The following is a 19,302-nucleotide window of genomic DNA, read 5'->3' as shown; positions in this document are numbered from 1 at the left end:
ACAGGCTGTTTGAACACAACAATTACTAGTCCCCTGGGAGGTGTGAAAGTCAAAGGCAGTTTGATACTGACAGCATCTAGCACATGGGCTAGGCAAGCTAACTTCTATTAGCAGTCCATTGGGAAAAAGTCATAACAAACCTCTCCCTCTCATAAAAATTTACGAAGTTCATTAAATTTAAAAAATCCAAAAGGTAAAACTTTTAAACAATTATCTTTAAAAGATCTTATCAAAGGACAAACAGGAATACCACACATAAAACCTCAAGTTATCTTTTGGCAACCGTTAATAAGGATGAAATTTTGCTGGTGGGAATGAAAGAGATTTTATTGTAATCGAAAACACAGATAAAGTTACACCAAACAGTCTGGATTTAATGTGAATAGTGGCAGCCATTTCCTGTTTCGTTATTGTAAACCTGGCCAGAGATCTTGCTGGGAAATTTTTCATCAGTCTTGAAATGCTGCAGCTATAAACTGTCAGTCCTGGGAAGTCATTTGTTACAGAACCATGTTTTTTTATGTTCAGATTATGCAGCAGGAATAATGACACAAATAATAAAAGTGGTTGCAGGGACAGCTGAAACTACCACAACATTTTTTGTCCCAGAAATGCTTAAAAGCTTTCTCAGGAGAAAACAAGAGAGTAAAATTGAACATACAAATTGAATCCAGAACTCAATTTGGAATATATTATATTTCATGATGCACCCAGTACATGTGTTTATATACATTTGAACACACTAATGTAATGTGTGTCTACATATATATTTATGCATATAAATACATCTTTGTATGCATGTGCATATATTTGCATGTATATACATATCACACACACACATGAGAATATAAACGGACACATAGAGAACAATCCAGGAACAGTGGCAGAATCTTTGTCAACATAAGTTCTACTTTTGGTGGTAGTGTGCTGGGGGTATCTTCCAGTAGTATGACTAAATGAAGGGAGCTGGAGAATTAGGTCATATTTACTATTTATGTATGACCGTATTTTGGAAGTGGTCTTTGTCTTTTCTATTTTAAATAAACCTCAATTTCTCCTTGTAACACACACATGCATGTATATATGCCTCTCCCACCCAACCAAAAGTCAAATCTCAATTTATGAAACTGAATAATAGGGAGTATTAAGGATAAATTAAAACTACACATGATATAAGATTTTAGCTTCCTTGAAACTTCTAATATATCTAAAAATAAGTAGGAAAAATTTGCCAATTTCCTGAAATCTTGTGCCTTTCTTTGCTTCCAGATTATGGAACAGGTGATTTTAAAACAGACAATAATAATAAGAAGATACAATCAAGAGCCAATCAGAATTCTTTCTGATTGTAGAGCTTCACTATAGCAGAATTATTTTATAAATAAAATACATAAATCATAAAAATTGATTTAGGCACGTTCTCATTTTTATCCAGATGTAAACGTATAGATATTAAAACTGACACTTTTTTTTTTTTCATCAAATGAACAAAAGTGTTACACATTCAAAATCTGTATGGTATGGTTTCCATAAAGAACACATTTTCCAGCATAGCACTGGAAGAAGTGGAGAGCAAGTGTGAATATTTGGGTTCTGGACCTGATAATGAGCCTGGGGATGGAGACTGTGGCCCCTGGAGCCAGAGTGGCCGAATTCCAATGCTCCCTCTGTCACTCAGGAGCTGTGTGATTATGGGCAAGTTGCTCAATCTCCCTGTGCTTCAGTCCCTTCATCTACAAAATGGGGATCATAATAATACTAAATGAGGCTCTTAAAACAACTCAAGTATAATAGATAATAAATAATGTTAGTGTATGTTTTGTTTCTCACGTTATTAGTTTCAATTTTTACTTTTATAAATTCCTTTCTCATATGTGTGGTTTTGCTAATGTTCATCTAGTTCCTAGAGATGAATGCTTATTTTGTTTTCAAGCATTTATGCTATCTTGTAGATGCTCTAAAGATATGAATACTCCTTGGAATTGTGCTGTGACTGAGAAATTCACTGACTTTGTTATATATTACTTTTATTTTTTTATAGCTCTAGTCTTTACCTTTAAAATAAATTTTCACCCTCCACTAGAATAAAAATAGTTAAGTCCCAAGCAGGTAGATTGCCTTTGCCATCCTTTTTCTTGTTTATTTCTGGTATTATTGCAGCATTATACACTGGGAATGTAGCCTTATGATCTCCATGTTTTGAAATACACTGAGTTGTTCTTTGTGGCCTAGTACATAGTGTATTTTTATAAATAAATTTTGATGAGTATTTATAAGAAGCCTTATTCTTTTGGGGGAGGAGAAATATAAAGATACATACACATATTCAAAGATACTGTTAATCAAACCCTCTATTTTACAAAGTACTTTTTATATTTCTTTGGAATGCTGATTTTCAAAAGAGGTGTTCAAGTCTCTCAACATGATTGTAATTTAGTTAGCATCTTGAATTTCTATCAGTTTTTGCTTTCTGTATTTTGATGCTATGTTTTTAGTTACCTAAAAATTTGTATACTATAACTATTTAGTGATTATGCTTGCTATCTATATGGACCATTCTTCTTTGTCCTTTTTAGTTCTTCTTTACCTTGAATTTCATTTTCTCAGATTTTAATTCTGCAACTGTTGCTTTCTTTTTGTTACTGTCCCTCATATCTTCTTTCAATCCTTAACTTTCAACTTTTCTATAGCACTTTGATTTGATGTTTCTTACAAATCTGTTTAGCTGGATATAAAATAATTGAATCTGAGAATTTCTGTCTTTCAACAGTTTAGTTTAAATTATTTTTTAACATTTATAATTGACCAGATTTATATAACAAATAGATCCTGTCACTTCTCTACTCAAAACCCCACAATGGTTCTTATATCACTGATAAGTCAAAGTCATTCCCATGGTGTCTCAGCTCAGGTCTCACATGACTGGTACAACCACCAATCGCCCACATCCCTAATCTCATCTCCTGCTACTGTCTACCCCTTATTCACTCTGTATCAGCTACAACTTCTCCTCTCCATGCCTTGAATACACCAGACATGCATGCCTTAGAACCTCTCCTGTTCTCTTGGTCTGAAATGTTTTCCCTAGATATTCCTGTGGCCAAATTTCTCATCCCTTTTAAGTCTTTATTCAAAAGTCAGCACCTTCTTAAAAAAAAAAAACAAAACTAATACAGTATTATTAACTATAGTCATCATGCTGTAGATTACAGCATTTATAACTGGAAATTTGTATCTTTTGACCAACATCTCCCCATTTCCCTCTTTAGCACCTTTAATTAGGCCCGCTCTGTCTCCCTATTTAATACTATAATCCTCCCACTCCACCCACTTGGCCTCCTGGTCTTCAGTACCATGTTCTTTTTTTCAAAGCATTCATAACTTTCTAACCTAACATTTTTTTTTCTTTTTCAAGTTTTTATTTAAATTCCAGTTGGTTAACATACAGTGTAATATTAGTTTCAGGTACAGAATTTAGTGAGTCATCATTTATATACGATACCTAGTGCTCATTACAAGTGCCCTCCTTAATACCCTTCACGCATTTAAGCCATCCCCCCAGCCCATCTCTCTTTCAGTAACCCTCAGTTTGTTCTCTTTGGTTAAAAGTCTGTTTTATGGTTTGCCCCTTTTTTTCTTTTTTCCCCTATGTTCATCTGTTTTATTTTTTAAATTCCACATATGAGTGAAATCATATAGTATTTGTTTTTCTCTTATTTTGTTTAGCATAGTATACTCTAGTTCCATTCATGTCATTGCAAATGGCAAAATTTCATTCTTTTTGATGGCTGGGTAATTTTCCTGTGTGTGTGTGTGTGTGTGTGTGTGTGTGTACACCACTTCTTCTTTATCCATTCACCAGTTGATGGACATTTGGGTTCTTTCCATAGTTTGGCTACTGTTGATAATGCTGCTATAAACATCGGGGTGGGGTGCCTGGGTGGCTCAGTTGGCTGGGTGACTGCCTTCGGCTCAGGTCGTGATCCGGAGTCCTGGGATCGAGTCCCACATCGGGCTCCCGGCTCAGTGGGGAGCCTGCTTCTCCCTCTGACCTTCTCCCCTCTCATACTGTTTCTCTCTCTCTCTCAAATAAATAAATAAAATCTTTAAAAAAAAAGTGATTATAAGCATCGGGGTGCATGTATCCCTTCAAATCAGTAGTTTTGTATCCTTTAGGTAAATATGTTGTAACATTGCAATGCAATTGCTGGATTGTGGGTTAGTTCTATTTTTAACCTTTTTGAGGAACCTCCATACTGTTTTCCAGAGTGGCTGCACCAGTTTGCATTCCCACCAACAGTGCCAGAGGGTTCCCCTTTCTCCACATCCTCACCAAAATCTGTTGTTACCTGTGTTGTTAATTTTAGCCACTCTGACGGGTGTGAGGTGCTATCTCACTGGAGTTTGGATTTGTATCAGCTTAACTTTTAAACTCATTGTCTCTGCTAAAAGAATAAGAGTGTCATGAAAGCAGAAAGTTTTTTATTTACATCTTCAAAATGTCTAGAATAGTACTTGACACACAGTAGGCACTCAATAAACATTTACTGAATTAAGGAATTTAGATTTAATTTTTTAAATGCTTCTACCTCACCATTTTAAGGCAATTCTATGATTTTTGAGACTAGAAATCATTATTTATGTTGCTACTACCTCCAGTTGCTGACCATAGCTTTTTTTTCTAATTGAGACATAATTGACATGTAATAATGTATTAGTTTTAGTTATACAATATAATTATTTGATATATGTTTGTATTGTGAAATGATTACCACAATTTGTCTAGTTAACAACAATTACCTTAACATAGTTAAAAACTTTTTTCTTGTGATGAGAACTTTTAAGATCTACTCTCTCATCAACTTTCAAATATATATACAGTATTAACTATAATTCTGTACATTAGGTTCTCAGGATTATTTATCTTATAACTGGAAGTTTGTACTTTTTGACCTCCTTCATCCATTTTGCCCACCCTACCCATGATCTGTTCTTTGTATCTATGAGGTTTTTTTTTTTCTTTTTGCTGTTGTTGGTAGAGTCCACATACAAGTGACAACATACAGTATTTGTCTTTCTCTGCTTGACTTATTTAACTTAGCATTATGCCCTCCAGGTCCATCCATATTATTGCAAATGGCAGGATTTCCTTTTTTTTTTTTTTTTTTTTTTGGTTAATAATATTTCAGTGTGAGTGTGTGTGTATCATGTCTTTATCTGTTCATCCACTGATGGACACTCAGGTTGTTTCTAGGTGTTCGCTATTGTAAATAATATTGCAATGAACATGGGAGTGCAGATATCTTTTTGAGACTGTGATTTCATATTCTTTGGATAAATACCCAGCAATGGAATTGCTGGATCATGTGGTAGTTCCATTTTTCATTTTTTGAGGAACCTCCATACTGTTTTCCACAGTGGCTGCACCAATTTTCATTTTCACGAACAGTGCACAGAGTTCCCTTTTCCCCACATCCTCACAAACACTTATTTCTTGTCTTTCTGATACTAGCCATTCTAGGGTGTGAGATGATATCTTATGGTTTTGATTTGCATTTCCCTGGTGATTAGTGATGTCGAGCACCTTTTCATGTACCTACTGGCCATCTGTACGTCCTCTTTAGAAAAATGTCTATTCAGATCCTTAGCCCATTTTTATTTTTATTTTTTTAAAAATTTTATTTATTTATTTGGCAGAGAGATACAGAGAGAGAACAAGTAGGCAGAGAGGCAGGCAGAGGGAGAGGGAGAAGCAGGCTTCCCGCTGAGCAGGGAGCCCGATGTGGGGCTCGATCCCGGGACCCTGGGATCATGACCCGAGCCGAAGGCAGCCGCTTAACCGACTGAGCCACCCAGGCGCCCCCTTAGCCCATTTTTAAATCAGATTGTTCTTTTTCTATTCAGTTGTATGAATTATTTATATATTTTGGATATTAACCTCTAATCAGATATGTGATTTGCACATATTTTCTCCCAGTTCGTAGGTTGCCTTTTCATTTTGCTGGTTTCCTTTACTGCGCAGAAGCATTTTAGTTTGATGTGGTCCACTTGTTTATTTTTGCCTCCGCTTATGGTGTAAAATCCAAAAACTCATCGCTAAGACCAAAGTCAAGGACACTACCTTCTATGTCTTCTAGCAGTTTTCCTGTTTCAGGTCTTACCTTCAAGTCTTTAATCCATTTTGAGTTGATTTTTCTGCATGGTGAAATATATGGGTCCAGTTTCATTCTTTTGCATGTGAATATCCAGCTTTCCCAATATCATTTACTAAAGAGACTATACTTTCTCCGTTTTATATTCTTGGCTCCTTTGAGTAAATTAATTGACCATATATGTATGGGCTTATTATTGGGCTCTCTGTTCCATTGATCTATGTGTCTGTTTTTATGCCAATACCATACTGTTTTGATTACTATACCTTTGTAATATAGTTTGAAATCAGGTGTGATGCCTCCAGCTTTGTTCTTCTTTCTCAGGTTTGCTGTGGCTATTCGAGGTCTTTTGTGGTTCCACACAAATTTTAGGATTGCTTGTTCTCTTTTTGTGTAAAATGTCATCATAGCCCTTCAAAAAAATTTATTGCTGTACCTATTCTGGACTGATTAATTCAAATGGCAACAGCTTGGGCACAGGTTTCTACTTCAGGGTAAGACCAGTCTTAGTCTCAACCTAGCTAGGTATCTCAAAATATGTTCAGGTGACTACTCTAAAAAGAACTAGCAACTTTGATAAGGATAGTCAAGAGTATATAGACCATCACCTCCTGAAAATTAATTTAAGTGCATTTATCAATATATGACTGGACTTTTAAGACTGTTAGAACTTGGATGGTTATAAGGGCTGGAGAGGGCACTGCAGGCAGGCAGAAGAGTGACAGCAAAAGCATGAAAGTGAGAGAAACCTCTTACCTAGCAGTGGTATGGGTTAATGTCTCCTTGGTGGTGTTGGTGGTGGTAGTAGAGGAAACCTAGCTTTTATTTGGGGCAGCAAGAAAAGCAGCTGCCACAACAACCAAGTGCCCTAAGCTAATGCATCCTTTGACTCCCAGAGCTAGAATTTTCCCTTAGCAAAGATGGCCCTCAGGTAAAAGTAGGTGAGGCAATGTGAACTAGAGAATACTCACTATTTACATGCACTACAATCATATGAGCAGGAGATACCCTAAACTGTCAATACCCAAGAAGTCCCCAGGCTCAGAGGTGCAATATAATTTCTTTAAGTTATAAACCAAGTACATCCCCTCAAGATTTCATCTTTGTTCACTGGGCTAACCTCCCCCACACTTCTTGTTCTGTCCTTATTGATACTGTTTATTATAGTTGCATGTGGATTTTTCTCACCATATTAAGTAGAAGGTAGTTTGCAACCAGAACAACAGGAAGTGACGTCTGTTTCAGTTCCCTCTTGGTAGGACCCAAACTGAAGGACATTCTACAAAATAACTGGCCAGTATTCTCCTAACATGTCAAGGTTATAGTAGACAAATACTGAAAAAATGCCACACATTAGAGTGAATTAAGGAGACAGAACTAAATGCAATGTAGGATACAAAATTGGATCCTGGACAGAAAAGGACATGAGTGGGACAACTGACAAAATCTGAGTAAAGTTTGTGGATTAATTAATAGTAAGACATAAATGTTAATTTTCTGGTTTGGATAATTGTGCTACCGTCATGTAAGATGTTAACATTTGAGGAAGGTGGGCGCAGGCTATACAGTGTCTCTATTTTTGTAATTGTTTTAAAGTCACAAATCGTTTCTAATTGAAAATTAAAAAAAATTTTTTTTTTAAGTTTAAGAAAAGTAGATGCACACACAAAGTTCAGTGTATCTGCGGATTCAGTAAAGAACTCTAATTTGCTAAAGAACTCAATTTAAATTTGAACTCAGTTTGAACCAGTTTAAAGAACTCAGAGAATTATTTCCTTGTTTGCTAATCAGAGAAACTGACAAATGATTAGGTTCTTAGTCTCTAAACTAGATTCTTTAGGATGGTATGGACTAGTAAAGCAACTGAATGTACAGGACTAGCAGCTCACTAATCAATATTAATTATGTTCTTCATAATTAACACAAAACTTAGAAATACTTTAATGCATGTATTTGATTCTCAACATGATCCTGTGAGGGAGGTAGGCTATTACTCACTTTCCAGATGAAGAAAGGGAAGCTGAGAGGTGAAGTGACTCAGGGTCAAACAGTAAAGGGTAGTGCTAAAACAGGAATTAGTGTTCTGATTCCATGTTCAAATCTCTTTCCACAATATTAATCGCCTCTATCTTTTATGACATAAGAAAAAGAAATACATCTACAGTTAAACACCAAGCCATTCGTTCCTCTAAAAAAAAGAGTTGAGTCAGAAAACCTATGGTGTTAAGTTCTGGTTTTATGTCAAAGCAGTTCTGGGATCCAGAGCAAGTCACTTTAAGTTTCCAACCTCCCATTTTTCAGTATCAAACAAGAAGGCTGGGCCATAGTACATGTAAAGTCTATCCCAGTACACCTTCCACAATTCTAATCCTGCAATGTATTTGCTATGGTAAAGTTGCAGTGCTGGATGGCTACCTCACTAATTCCATATTCGTGTTCCCAAATGATATCTTGTATCTAATCCAGAAGCCCTAAGTCCTGAGGAAACAGAAAACTGTCACCATATTTTCAAACTCAGATCTATGTGAGTGGAAATGTTGGCTGAAACACGAAACAAATTTCTTAAGGTACCAAGAGATAAGATTTGGTAATGACATTTTCATCATGATCTCTCTGTTCAAGACCTTACAATGCCTTGATATTTCCTAATCTATCAGGAATGTCCCCCATCTCTGGCCCTCCTTCTATTCCTTCTGCAACTGTTAAGGTCCTATTCACCTTTCTTATTAAACAGCTTCCTAACTGGTCTTCCTGCTTTAAATGTCTCCCATTCCAGCTCATTCCCTACCATAGTGTCATAGTGTCATTAAGACTGAAACAAACCAAACCTAATTTGGGGATGTTAAACCATGTTTAAAAACTCACCACTGCCAATAGGATCAGATGTAAACTCCTTAGCATGACATATAGGCCATTTACTCTCTGGTGAGTGGCCCACTTTCTGGTCAAGACAATCTTTTGACCTCCATACACTCAAGCTCTGGTTACATCAAACTTCTTGGCACTCTACAAATGCCCTTTCAAGCCACAAGGGCCTATGTCCATATAGTATTTTTGTGCCTCTTACCTTTTCTACTCCTGTTCCAGATTCAAAATTGAAGTATCACCTCTCTGTGAAGACTTTACTCTCATAGGCTTAATACAGTTCTTTTAGAGTACTTATGATTTATACTGTAATCATTTATAAGTCTTTTTCCCACATTAAAAGATCAGCCATTGAAGATAGGGGATAATGTACACTAATTTTTACCCTCAAAATCTACATAACATTTGAAAAACAGGTGCTCAAGGAAGAAGATCTACCTATACTGCCTGAGAGTAAAAGACACTCCACAACAACTCCCCTAATTTTATTTCCTCCTGCAGGGTTCTTATTAACCATTACAGATGCCTGACAAAGTCTTCCCTCTATAACTGCACAAGCCTCACTCTTCTCTGAATTCCAACTGTACCTAAGGCAGTAACTACCATCTAGTTTAGCATATTTCTTAATGAATTCGGGTGTCCTGTCGCCCTTACTACAGAGCAAACTCCTCAAGGATATCCTAAGTTAACTAAAATAAGCTAAGCAATAAATGCATACCATTATTCATTTTCAATATATCATAATATATTGTGATATCAGAGATATCATGTGATTCTCTGCGAAAATTCATATACCTAGAATGCCCAAAGTTCTGACTTTTTTGTTATGTACTGAAATTTAGGGATTATTACTTTCAAACATAATTTCGCTCAGTGTGAAACAGAATGATATATAGCTGCCCTGCACTTACCTGGGGTTCATGATAAGACGTCGGAAAAAGTAGGTCCAGGTAATATAATCCATTGCATCTTGCTTAGATGTAATTGTACCACCGGCAATCTCTGCATTTAAATGGTCAGAGAGCACTCCCAATAAGCTACATAGTGAACAAGACATGGGAAACATACATGAACATTAAATGAAACACACTTTATCTCACATAGCAGGCTGACGGAATGGGGCTAGTAACTTTCAGGAGAAGATGAGAGCCAAAAAGAGAAAGGTAAGAGTGGGCAACAGAAGACTTAGAGAGTAGGGAAGAGTATACCTATGGGGTACTGGAATAGTATTGAGGTTGATGAAAGGAGAGTTGGCAGGAAAGGGATGACAGTTATGAGAGAGTAAAGATACATATTCCTTTTATTCAGTGAGTGTTAAGTTCCCAGTCCTATGAAACATAATTGTGCTAGGTGTTGCAGAGTATTCAAAGATGATCAGATGTGTTGAAAGACTAGCATAACATAATGTTCATTTTAGTTTCTTATGTAAAATGCAAAAAAAAGGGGAAGCAGTGTCCAACAAAAGAAAAGGCTAAATAAATTATGGTATGTGGGACAATATGCTGGTATTAAAAACAGTTTTTGCAAAGGATGTTTAAGAACATGAGAAAATGGTAATCAATTATATGATTAAAAAAATAACAACACAAATTTCTATACTACTCTCAATTCATCAGTAGCAGAGTATAAATCTGTATACTCAATTGGGAGGGCAACTTGGCAATATCTATTTGAATGATCTCTATGACACAGCAATTTCACTTTTCACTATCACCTGCCAGAGAAACATTTATAGATGAGGGTAGGGAAGCAAATTACTTCACTGCAACATTATACATAAGAAAAAAAATAGGAAACTCTCGAAAGGCCCATTAATAGAGAAGTTAATATGTACACTATGGAATACTCCATGATAGGTAAGTATTAATAATAGTCATATTAAGGTACAAAATTAAAATTTTTAGTTAACTACTGAAATACACATATAGAAAATTACATAAATCATACATGTACAACTCAAGTAATTTTCGCAATGTGAATACACCTGTGTAACCAACACTAAGATCAAGTATTTCCAGTTCCCCAGAAGCCCTCATTTTGTGCTGTTTAGTCACTACCGTTGTTCAAAAGAATATTCTGACTTCTGTTCCTTACCTTACTGCAGTGGCTTGGACTTCTAGTACAATGCTTACTGGAAGTGGGGAGAACAATATTACTGTATCATTCCCTATTCCAAAGGGAAAACTTTCAATATTTCATTATTAATTATGATGTTTGCAGTAGATTTACTCTTTATCAGATTAAGGACATTTCCTTATATTCCTGTTTGCTAAGAGTTTGTATTATAAATTGATGTGGAATTTTTTCAAATACGTTTTTTTTAAATCTATGAAATAATCATATGATTTTCTCACTTTTTCCTGCTAATGTAGTAAATTATAGTAATTTATAGTAATTTATTTTCAAATAATAAATCAACTTCACATTTATAAAATAAATTATACATAACTTGATTTACTAATGTTTTGTTTAGGATTTCTATATTTATATTCATGAAAGTTACAGGTTTGTTAATGTTCCTTTTTGGTAAATTTCTTATCAGGTTTTGGTATCATGGTTAACTCTGATCTTATAAATAAGTTGGCAAATAGTCTTATCTTCTCTACTATTAAGAAAAGTTCATTTAAGACTGATGTTATTTCACCCTTAACGTTACGAAGAATTCACTAGTAAAGCATCTGAGTCTGAAGATTTCTTTATGGCAAGATTTTAAGTTTTAGATTCAATTGCTTTGATAAATAAGAGATCATTTAGATTTTTTATTTCTTTTGTCAGTTTGATAAGTTTTTTATTTTATTTTTTAATTTTATTTTATTATGTTAGTCATCATACATTACATCATTAGTTTTTGATGTAGTGTTCCATGATTCATTGTTTGCGTATAACACCCAGTGCTCCATGCAATACGTGCCCTCCTTAATACCCATCACTGGGCTGACCCATCCCCCCACACCCTCCCCTCTAGAATCCTCAGTTTGTTTCTCCGAGTCCACAGTCTCTCATGGTTCGTTTCCCCCTCCGATGTCCCGCCCTTCATTTTTCCTTCCTACTATCTTTTTTTTTTTTAACATAAAATGTATTATTTGTTTCAGAGGTACAGGTCTGTGATTCATCAGTCTTACACAATTCACAGCGCTCACCATAGCACGTACCCTCCCCAATGTCTATCTTCCAGCCACCCCATCCCTCCCACCCCCCACCACTCCAGCAACCCTCAGTTTGATAAGTTTAATGAATTTTATCATTTGATCTAAATTTTAAAATTACTTGCATAATGTTTTTCATAATATCTTTTTAATGCCTGTGATCTTTTCATTGCTAATATTATTTTGTTCATTCTTTCTTTCTGTATTTTTGATCAGACTTAAAGATTTACCGATTTCATTCTTTTCAAAAAACCAACTTTTGACTTTTTGATGTTTTTCTAATGTATATTTGGCTTCAAATCTTTGATTCTTGCTCTTATCTTTCTTCTCTTCTCTTTTCTTTTGAGTTCAATTTGTTAATTTTTTTCCCAAATTTTTGAGATGGCATTTAGATCATTATTCATGCTTTCTTTTAAAACATACATATATCATATTATATATGTTTATATATAATATGATATATATTATATATAGGATCATAAATTTTCTCTCAGCACAGTGTTAAGTGAATCCATGTTTTTAGACTTTCTAAATTAAAAAAATGGAACATTAACACTTAGAATAAAAACTCCAGTAACTGTTTACACTATCAGTTAGAAACATGTGCTGTCTTTGCAGTTAGAATACTGTACATTAAGAAAGACAACAAATAATACATTATATGTTAAAAAAAAGACGAAGATAGCAGGAAGGGAAAAACGAAGGGGGGTAAGTCGGAAGGGGAGACGAACCATGAGAGACTATGGACTCTGAGAAACAAACTGACGGTTCTAGAGGAAAGGGGGTGGGGGGATGGGTTAGCCTGGAAATGGGTATTAAAGAGGGCACATTCTGCGTGGAGCACTGGGTGTTATACGCAAACAATGAATCATGGAACACTACATCAAAAACTAATGATGTAATGTATGGTGATTAACATAACAATAAAAAAGTTATTTATGACAAAAGTTATAAATAAAAATATATAAATCAGAGGGAGAAAGGCTATTTTCCACTGAGAAAATGAGGGAAGCCTTTGTCAAAGGGGTAGTTTACTGGGCCACGGAGAAGTATGTGATAATTTTGAAATAAGGCAGTAGCCTAAATTATTCATTACAAGTCTCTTTATTTTGGATATTTCTTTATTAACTACAGTACAAAAATGCACATCAAACTAAAACGTTATTAAATGCTTACTATGGGATAGCACTGGTATAAGCACTATACATATGATCATTACAAGTAACCTATGAGATAGTTAGTGTTGCTATTATCTCCATTTTAAAGATAGGTGCACTAAGGCACTGAGGAATCAAGTAACTTGCTGAAGATCAAGGAAGGAAGTAGTGGAGCTCAGATATGAACCCGGGTTATCTGGCTCCAGAGTTCGTGTGATTCAACACTGCATGGCACTGCTTCTTTTAAAAGGTTTTTTAAAAATGAAATTATAATTGAATTCTGTCTTACAGTGATAATTCAGTTTCATTTCAAATAATTCTTTTGAACTAGAACTTTTCCTGATTATCTAATAAAATATCATGAGATAAATATTAACTTGCCATGCCATGAATCCATTTAAATTAATTTATAGCAAAATTTACCTTGACTCTACCGGGAAAGGTTCATAAAGAAATTTTTTGTAAAAATCTTTCTTTATGTCATGAACCAGAATTACAGCTTTGCCTTGGTCATCAAATTGAGGCCTCCCAGCACGCCCCATCATCTGGAGTACATCTATAAAAAAGAGAACAAGAGGTATTCCACAATGTGGCAGATAGCACAAGGTATATTTAGTGATTATAGCATGTTTGAGAACACAACAAAATAACCAAGAATACAGAATATTTTAAGAGTGTGCATATTATCTCTGATGCCTACTGTTGAGTTCCCTAATAATTAAATAATCAATTCATTTTGAAAGGAAATTGAATCCCTGAAAAGGGTCTCTCTTACTGTTTGTAAAAGTAAGAATGACGTTTCCTTTAGTTAAATGCTTAAAAATGCTGTTTAAGGGTTATTACTAGGGGCCCCTGGGTGGCTTAGTTGGTTAAGCATCTGACTTTTGGTTTTGGTTCAGGTCATGATCTGAGGGTGGTAGGATTGAGGCCCACGTTGGGCTCCACCCTCAGCAGAGTCTGCTTGAGATTCTCTCCCTTTCCCCCTGCCCTTCCCCCTGCTTGTGTGTGCTCTCTCTCTCTCAAATAAATAAAATCTTAAGAAAAGAGTTATTATTATTTTAATTAAACAAGAAAAAGTAAGACATATATGGGTAAATCTCTTCAGCAGATTAATTTGATTATTTTTCCCCAGGAACCCACCCCATGAGTCCATTTAGGCCTCACCCTCTTCTCACTTATGGTATAAATGTTCTTTCTTTTATACTGCAGGAATCTCTGAGGTAAAAAAGGATTTAGAGATATAGTTTTTACATGTAATCATTGAGTGGAAATACACACAGTATATTTCCCTCTTCAGAACTCACTGACAATGCTTTTATCAAGTTTTAAAATATGTTAAAAGAATGTTCATATATACAATGGAATATTATGCAGCCATCAAAAGGAATGAGATCTTGCCATTTGCAACGACGTGGATGGAACTGGATGGTGTTATGCTGACTGAAATAAGTCAATCAGAGAAAGACAGGTATCATATGACCTCACTGATATGAGAAATTCTTAATCTCAGGAAACAAACTGAGGGTTGCTGGAGTGGGGGTGGGGTGGGAGGGATGGGGTGGCTGGGTGATAGACATTGAGGAGGGTATGTGCTATGGTGAGCGCTGTGAATTGTGCAAGACTGTTGAATCACAGATCTGTACCTCTGAAACAAATAATGCAATATATGTTAAGAAAAAAAAAAGGAGAAGATAGCAGGAGGGGAAGAATGAAGGGGGGTAAATCGGAGGGGGACACGAACCATGAGAGATGATGGACTCTGAGAAACAAACTGAGGGTTCTAGAGGGGAGGGGGTGGGGGGATGGGTTAGCCTGGTGATGGGCATTAAAGAGGGCACGTTCTGCGTGGAGCACTGGGTGTTATGCACAAACAATAAATCATGGAACACTACATCAAAAACTAATGATGTAATTGTATGGTGATTAACATAACAATAAAAAAAACTTAAAGAAAAAAAAAGAATGTTCATGGACACACTGAAGCAACAAACCCTTTGGTTCTACAAGTGCCATGGAAGTATTTCTAGTGAAACAGATTTAAAATTAAACAGTATAATGTTGAACTATAATTTATTAAGTCACCAATAGCTATTAGTCAGTACTTTTTATCTATTTGTGAATTTGAAACCATTAGTTATGCTTTTGATATTTATTAACAAATTAGGTACATAAAAGTAAATAAAACGGCTCAATACTTTGAACAGTATTTGCACTGGAAACAAAAATTTACAATTTGTTCATCATATATGTTCAAATGTGATCAACTCTACAATTCAATGCATGCAAATTCAGATTAAGGTGAAAATAGAAGCTTATTATATCTGTAAATTTAAAAAAAATTACCTGTGATGGGAAAATCCACATAACGTCTTGTTTTTCCATCATAATATTCTGTTCCCTTAATAATTACTAAATGAGCTGGAAAGTTTACACCCCAGGCTAATGTACTTGTAGCAATCAGAACCTAGAAAATAAAATATATTTAACTAAAATATAACTTTTAAAGTTACATTTAAGTATCTGTTTATGAAAAATAAAATACCTGAACTTTACAGTTTACAAACAGCTCCTCTACTGTTTTTCGGTCCCTCTCATGTAGTCCAGCATGATGCATTCCTATTCCGAAAGCAAGTGTCAGCTTCAGGTTGGAATCTCTTAGTGTTCCAATGATGTTTTCCATCTGCAAATAGAAGCACAATGACAGGATGTAGGTGAAATTTTCATTCTAAGATTATAATTGACTGTTTTGTTTTTTGATTCATATACTACATAAAATAAAAATATAGGCCTCATCTACAGTTATGATTAAAGTTAAATTAATTGAAACTAGTTAGTGAGAATGTATATCCTAAATGAATTAAAGTTTAATGTTATCCATTTTATTCTCATGCATGAAGGAAAAAAAATCTGTGGATAAATGCAATATCTCCTTAAATGAGTAACAACTATTAGAAAGGATATAATGTTGCCTAAAATGTTTCAGTGTCTTGTTCACCTTCTGTAATAGAAAAACCTTCCACCTTTTTGGCTCATTGTTAAAAATTTAGAAAATATGGACAAAAAATTAATGCAAAAAATCAGTCATAATCCCACTGAACAGTCAGGAATCATTCAAATTTAGGCTTTCTTAACTGAACTTAATGACCCAGGGCAAGTCATATAACCTCTCTGAGCCTCAGCTTCTTTATTTAAAAAAATCAAACTGGTATATTTTTGTTCACTTTTCATTTCTTTGATCAACAGTGCAGTTAAATACTTTTCTTTTTCTTTTCTTTTCTATGTTAGTCACCATACAGTACTTTTCATATCTACTAGCTTTTTTTTGGTAAATTATCTTTTCATTTTTTAAATGGATATGAAAGCTTTTTTTTTCTTACTGGTTTATAATGGCTCTTTATCAATTAGGGCTATTATTAAGCTATATATGTAGTAAAGTTATTTCATTTCAGCCATTTCGGTTTAGCTCACTAAGTTTTCATATGTCCAAAGAGTTTCTGAAACTTTTATATTATCTCTGAATATTCTATCACTTTCCATTCTACATGGAAAATATTTAATGCAACACAGATTTTATGGCAACAGAAACAAGTCTTATTTTCTCATACAACTTACTCCCTGTAAAGAACTAAATAGAAAGCCCAATCTCTTTCTGTATAATGATAGACTCCTACTGGTCCTTAAAGCAGATGATGATACAAGATGCAGTATGGGGATCTTCTTTTTGGACAACTCCATGGGGGGGGAGTAATGTAGAAATCAAGTGGTTTGAGAATATATGAGCAGTTAAATGAATGGCATATTTTTGTTATATCTATAGCTTCCCTACCATATTCCAACAGTGAACAACAGTGGAGGATAAACTTGGAAATGGGTACATGTATAATTTTTATATGCCTGAAGACTGAGAGTATAAATAACCAACACTGTCTTCAGACTTCTTCTTTTTTCCTTCTACTATTATGCACCTCTAATATACACAAATATACTTGCAATACATTCACTCTCCTGGTTGTGAAGAAACCAATGAGCAGCTCACAAAAATCTCACAAAAGTTTAGCTGGCTGCTGCAGTTTAATAAAAATGCATAAGACAATATATTCATATATGAAGCACTTCAATTGCTTTCATTCTTACCCATCTTATTTTCAGTGAAAAGAAAAATTTTCCAAATTTTTTTATGTGGAAATAAGTTGTTTTTACACTAATAATTCAAAAAATAGGAAGATGAAATTTGGCTTTATAACAGTTCTTAATGTATAAAAAGCACTGCATAGAGACAAAGTAATCTTTCCATCATACACACATCATGTTATTTATAAACTTCCCCCAAACTGAATGCAATATGTAAACAGTTCATTCTGTTTCACACAGTATGGTAACCTGATATTCCTGAATACTCATTTTTATAAACTGTTAAGCAAGGATATGGAAATGTATTAAGATAAATCCACTTTACCTTTAAAATTAGCAAAGAATAAGTAAATTGACTACATATGTATGCTATAAAGAAAGGTGCTTGTCTTGTCTCATAAATTATATGTTAGCCATCCTCAAGTGACAACCTATTATCCATTTTTTTGTTCAATAGTTCACTGCATAAATACCTTCAATTTACACTATCAAGAATTAATTCACTGATATACTTGCTGTGACAACTAATTTCAGGGATTTTTTTTCAGTTTCATAACTTAATAACAGTAATAATTTTATAACTTGTATAATTTATAGTGTTTCATGGCAATGCCAATCATACCCCTCAAAATATACCATTTACTATAGGAAAGCTACAGAATCCCATGGCAGGAGATTTGGTGAGGCATTAATATTCTGTCCTTCTACAGCAGGGAAGGCTGTTTCTCATTCTCCTGACCCCCTCTTTCACATAAATCAATGCATTAAAAAGAACTATTTGCCTATCTGAACTGGCAAAGACCTAAAATCCTCATGAGGACAATTACAAAAAACAACTTCATTTATTACATAGTTACTGTGGATGAATTCTGAGTTACTTGAACATCATAAAAAAGCAAAATTTATAGTAATGGTAGTCATTAAGCATAAGATACTACCAGGAGAGCCTGGTTAAGTCTGAAAATATAAACTATTAATTAAATTCTATACACCTCTGATTAAATTACATGCTTAAAATGTTTCATCTTGATCATGATGTAATAACAAGCAAAATTTTTGAGAAACTTTGGATAATGAAAGCTTAAAACATGGTGATACATATTATTTGTTGAGTACTTATTACGTGTCAGGCATTGTGCTTAACACTTTACAAAGATTATCACATTTAATCCTTTACATAAAATAATATAGCTCTAATATAACACTCAATTCATTTACACCACCCAGTATATTTCGAATTAAAAGACCCAGCGATCTTGAATACTACAGAGTAGACTCTCAACCCTGGTTCCGTGAGAGAATTAATCCTCACAAAAAGTGTCTGAATTACATTCTTTTTAGTTTTTCCAAAGATGGATAGTACCATTCTAGAGGGTTAGGAGAAAAGTTCACTTACTACATGCAATGGATGTCTTAAAACATTAAGGCTTAATTCTTGTTAAGTAAGGCTGCTATAGAATTTTAATAAGAATTATGATAATTAAAACACTGATAGAGGAAGTTTTAATTCCACAGTTCATTTCTCTTCAACCAACATTTGTTGTAATGTTTAGGTATCTTTCCAACAGTCTTTGAAATATGTCTGACTGAATACCTGATAGTTAAACCAAAAAAAATTATTGAGATTATACATAAAAGAAAAACAGATCTATATTCCTCTAAATAGCGCCCCCCCCTTTTTTAAGGGTGATGGGGGAGGAGGCACATATGTAAACTGTTGAACCAATTACTTTTAATAGAATTTTTTTATATTTTAAATTTATTATACTCAAAAAGCTTTTGTAGAAATATAGGATTCCATTTAAGTAGATACATTACTCTGTGCCCGAAATACATTCCAGTCAGAATATA

General features: G+C 34.4%; 1 protein-coding gene across 1 annotated transcript in view; it reads right to left on the bottom strand.

Moving 5' to 3' along the window:
- The window catches only part of ASCC3 (activating signal cointegrator 1 complex subunit 3), a 338,572-nt gene that overhangs the window by 82,294 nt on the left and 236,976 nt on the right, over positions 1-19,302 (bottom strand). The window contains exons 31-34 of the mRNA XM_028104151.2: positions 15,863-16,000; positions 15,664-15,784; positions 13,744-13,876; positions 9,929-10,054 (exon numbers count right to left, since the gene is read on the bottom strand). Coding sequence (XP_027959952.1) covers positions 9,929-10,054; positions 13,744-13,876; positions 15,664-15,784; positions 15,863-16,000 — 518 coding nt within the window. The remainder of the gene's footprint in view (positions 1-9,928; positions 10,055-13,743; positions 13,877-15,663; positions 15,785-15,862; positions 16,001-19,302) is intronic.

Source organism: Eumetopias jubatus, unplaced genomic scaffold (genome assembly GCF_037043125.1).
Source record: "Eumetopias jubatus isolate StellerSeaLion01/CBP00866 unplaced genomic scaffold, mEumJub1_p1.0 scaffold_6, whole genome shotgun sequence".
In the NCBI taxonomy this organism is placed as follows: Eukaryota; Metazoa; Chordata; class Mammalia; order Carnivora; family Otariidae; genus Eumetopias; species Eumetopias jubatus.
This window is presented reverse-complemented; position numbering and strand designations above follow the sequence as displayed.